This window comes from Pyxicephalus adspersus, chromosome 6 (assembly GCF_032062135.1).
Source record: "Pyxicephalus adspersus chromosome 6, UCB_Pads_2.0, whole genome shotgun sequence".
Lineage (NCBI taxonomy): Eukaryota > Metazoa > Chordata > Amphibia > Anura > Pyxicephalidae > Pyxicephalus > Pyxicephalus adspersus.
Genome location: NC_092863.1, coordinates 30,578,303 through 30,582,620, shown reverse-complemented (window position 1 = coordinate 30,582,620; position 4,318 = coordinate 30,578,303). Strand labels below are relative to the sequence as shown.

The window sequence follows — 4,318 nt, the reverse complement described above, 5'->3', positions numbered from 1 at the left end:
TTGCATAGAGTGATCAGAAGGGGACCATCAATGGCATAGAGTGATCAGAAGGGGAAAAACATTGCATAGAGTGATCAGAAGGAGACAGTCATTGCACAGAGTGATCAGAAGGGGACAATCATTGCATAGAGTGATCAGAAGGGGAATATGAACGGCACATGAGTGATCATAAGGGGACAATCAATGGAACATGAGTGATCAGAAGGGGACAATCAATGGGACATGAGTGATCATGAGTGACTTTCAACAATAAATGTGTACTGTAGTCTTCTTCATGGAAAAAATAAGACATCCCCTGAAAATAAGACCTAGGGCACATTTTGGCATTTCAAAAAATATAAGACAGTGCCTTATAATCGGGGAAACAGGGTATTAGCCATATCCAGTCCTGTGCTGGACTACAGAACTCCAGCCCATCTTATTATTTTCTTAACAGGGAATATGTTAGCAGAAGAGTACTGGGATCAATGATCCCACTGCTCAAAGACCCATATCAGTTCTGTCACACAGCAATGCTAACTGGACTAGTAAGACAGACCTGAGATTTCTGGTAAATGGACGATTTTAGTCAAAAACAGAACTTTTTACGGATGACCATTTCTTAAGCCGCATACACACGTGCAATTCTTGTCGTTGGAAAGGATCTTTCACGATTCCTTCCAATGATAAGAATCGCACGATCCATGAACGAGTGCTGTACATGCAGCAGCGTTCTGCTCTATGGAGAGGGGAGGGGGGGAAAGACGGCGTGGCACCCTGCTGAGTGCTCCCCCCCTTCCCTTGCATTAGGATCGCTCGTTGTTCATCGTTCGTGAATCCGCCAGGAGGGATTCACGGACGATGAATGACGCGGGCTGTACACACGCCAGATTCTCGCCCGATATCTGCCCGAAGCCGATTATCGGGCAAGAAAAAATTGACGTGTGTACGTAGCTTTAATTGTACTACATATTCAAAGAGATAAACTTAAGAAAAAGTGCTTGCTTTTATTTTGTAGAGACATACATTTTATTAGTTTAATATGCAGACCTCATATACATAATTCTTAAAATCTATGTTTTTCAGGACGGTGGTTGCACTTGTCCAGGTGATGTTTCCAAAGCTTTTGGTGAGTTCTGTAATAAAGTGGATGCATCGTTCAAAACTGAAATACTTATCATTAATATAAAATGTAATGCAATCTTAGATAGCAATATTTCAATGTTTTCACAAATAAATCACAAGAAATGTGGACAGTAAATATGCCTCATCTGTTTTATTATGTTTAATATGCCATGGCACAGAGTATTGTGTCTGCTAGTGACAGACATGGGCTTGGAATGACAGCACAGCTTTTGCTTTTAAATGAGCTGATCATGGCATTTTTATGTTCAGCTATTACCAGCAATTTGAGACTAAAGGATAGTCAGTAAAGAATTAGTAACAGAGGACTAGGACATTTTCACTGCTACATTGTAAAGATTAAGACTTTGACAAGTTGATCTTTTTGATGTGATTTTCATAAAACCCAAGGCCTTTTGTTGCGATATCTGGTATCTTGTGTAATTGTATCTTTAGAGCATATTTAGAAATTCTAAGGTTTCTCAGATTAGTTTTAGAAAACAAAGTTTTTATTTGATACACTGTCAAGAGGAAAAGATATTAGGCTAGATTTACAAACTACCACAGTACATTAAAGATTTTTCATTTATTACCTGTTATTTTCAGCTGATCCCAATGTGAAAGTTGCAGTCTTATAAAGTCAATAATGATCCTTGTGTTAAAGTCTAGTGACTTGACTATGTAGCATTCTCTGCATACCTCCAGTAAATAAGAAACAGGTAGCACATGTCATTTAAGAATAACTCTGTTTCACCAGTTTCAACCTTGACGTATCACTAAAAAAGTGCATATAACTATACAAGTAACATACACCATAAGGTATTTAATGCAGATATGTTATTGCATATATGTATAAGCAGCAAGGCAGAATAAATATCACTCTTTTTCAGAAAGTTTCAAACTGACACTGGTCCTTTCTCAATTTCCCTCTATGTACCGCTTGATAATGTAGAGAGTTTAGCAGAAATGTAATTTAAAATAGCTTTTATTACATTTTGTTGGATTTAAAGTTCATATTAAATCAAATGTATTTTAATAAAAATTGAGTGTAAGCCTAGCATAGGGTAAAACTAATCTTACCATACTAAAGGGGGCACATTAGATAAATGGAATGGGTTGTTTTTGCTCAGTAGTGGGTAATAAGCACAGGAAGATATAATAATGGTATTCAGATAACCCGTCTTTTTTTTTCTGTTTGCACTTTATAAACCTGCCACTTAAAGTGACAATCAGATTATATTCTGTGGCAATCACTGCTTTGATCACTGTACCATAATATTGACAAATACAAGCAATAGGCTCACATTAAATTATTTTTTTAGCCATTCTTTACAATTTGTCACTTTTACACTGCTTGCTTAAAATTGTATGTGCATTAATGATTTGATGTGGTTTTTGTTACAGGAGCTGGGGCTGATTTTGTCATGTTAGGGGGAATGCTTTCTGGGCATACAGAGTCTGGAGGAGAAATTATTGAGAAGGATGGAAAGAAATATAAGCTTTTCTATGGCATGAGTTCAGAAATGGCAATGAAGAAACATGCTGGTGGAGTGGCAGAATACAGGTGTGTATAAACCACTTTTCCTTTAGCTTATCATTTTTGAGAAACCACTTGGTTAAAGAAACAAACACCCTGCAAAGAAAACATTATTATATTTGGTGTATAGTGAGCTGTATTTTCAATTTGATCAACATTTACCACCAGAAGAGAATCTCCAGTATCTGACACCTCCAGAAGTGTTGGATTCCTGGTCTCCCCTGCATTCTGGTCCTATTTTCCAACCAGTGGGTGGAAGTTCGGCACACTGAGAGCACTGTAGGTGTGTCACATGCTGATCTGCCCACCATAGTTGTTGAAAAGAGCAAACATAAGCCTTGCCACCTACCACACAAGTAATTAATAAAGCACATGTAAACCTTAGGAATGCACTTTTCTTATTTTCTTCTTTTGTTGTGCTAAATATTGAATGTTTTGTTGTATCAGTTTAATAACTCTAAAAATTCTTGTTGACATAGGAAAAAATGCTGTAATATATGCATGTTTTGTTTTAGGCTTTAAAATACTTAAAATACCTTGTCAGGGTGTTTTTTTTTGGTTTTTAATGTATGACAACAGATACTGACGGATGAAATAAAACATTTTTAAATCTAATGTATTATTTTTTATCATTTTTAGAGCTTCTGAGGGTAAAACTGTAGAAGTTCCATACCGGGGTGACGTAGAAGAAACAATTAAGGATGTACTTGGAGGAATTCGATCCACCTGCACATACGTAGGGGCAAGCAAGCTGAAGGAGCTAAGTCGCAGGACCACCTTTATTAGAGTGACCCAACAACTTAATGCCGTGTTTAGCAACCCTTGAAAAAAATCAACAGCTTCTTGTCGATATATTTTAAGGCAAACCTAAAAAAACTCTCTTCAATAGGGATAGCATTTCTACTGTTTCTTCACATTTCATGGCACACTTTCATGACACACACTTCCACATTCCATTCATAGTCTCTTTGTAGATTTATCCAAATGTACAACAAATGTTTATGTGTTATAATTATATAATTCCTTTGCATGGACCATTACATTTCTAAAAATCTATTTGAGGTCATATAATTGGTGTATTGTTAATCACTTTTAAAATAAACATTTTAACTAGTAAGTGTAATTTATTTAAGAGCAAACAAAATATTGTTTTACATATCATTTACTTTATGTATTTTCAAAAAAACAACTTCTGCACAATAGTCCCAACTTCATTAGAGTCTATAATACAGATCAGATGTTGTTGAATTGTTAGATTGTTGTTATTTAATAGTCAAACATCAGATTGTTGTTATTTAATAGTTAGGATAAACAAGTAAATGTACTCTCTTAACTAAAAATTTTAAGCCACCGTTACTGACCTTCTGAAAATGCTAGGATGTGAAAGTGATAAATTAAGCCAGAACTAATGATATGCATACTTGTATAGCTCATCCACTCAAAGTAGTGAAGCCATTGAACCAGTAAGACAGCCAAGCAGTTTTGAAAGGAGAAATGCAACAACAATGGAACTGTATGTGTTTTGCTCAGTATAGATCAATGTCACAGGGAGGATCGGATGAAATAAACTTACCTTTCAGCAAACATCACATGGTATTGTGCATAAAGTTTAGGATGTGGCCAGCAATGAAGGGAGCCTTTAGCATAATTTCATGTAGAAATGGTAAGTACTATAGCATA

At 35.9% G+C, this 4,318-nt stretch overlaps 1 protein-coding gene across 2 annotated transcripts in view; it reads left to right on the top strand.

The window, feature by feature from the left end:
* GMPR2 (guanosine monophosphate reductase 2) overlaps positions 1 to 3,755 on the top strand; it is a 12,490-nt gene extending 8,735 nt beyond the window's left edge. For both annotated transcript variants that reach the window (XM_072415059.1, XM_072415060.1), the window contains exons 8-10: positions 1,066 to 1,108; positions 2,506 to 2,665; positions 3,278 to 3,755. In XM_072415059.1, coding sequence (XP_072271160.1) covers positions 1,066 to 1,108; positions 2,506 to 2,665; positions 3,278 to 3,464 — 390 coding nt within the window. In that variant the 3' untranslated portion in view covers positions 3,465 to 3,755. The remainder of the gene's footprint in view (positions 1 to 1,065; positions 1,109 to 2,505; positions 2,666 to 3,277) is intronic.
* Positions 3,756 to 4,318: the final 563 nt, after the last annotated feature.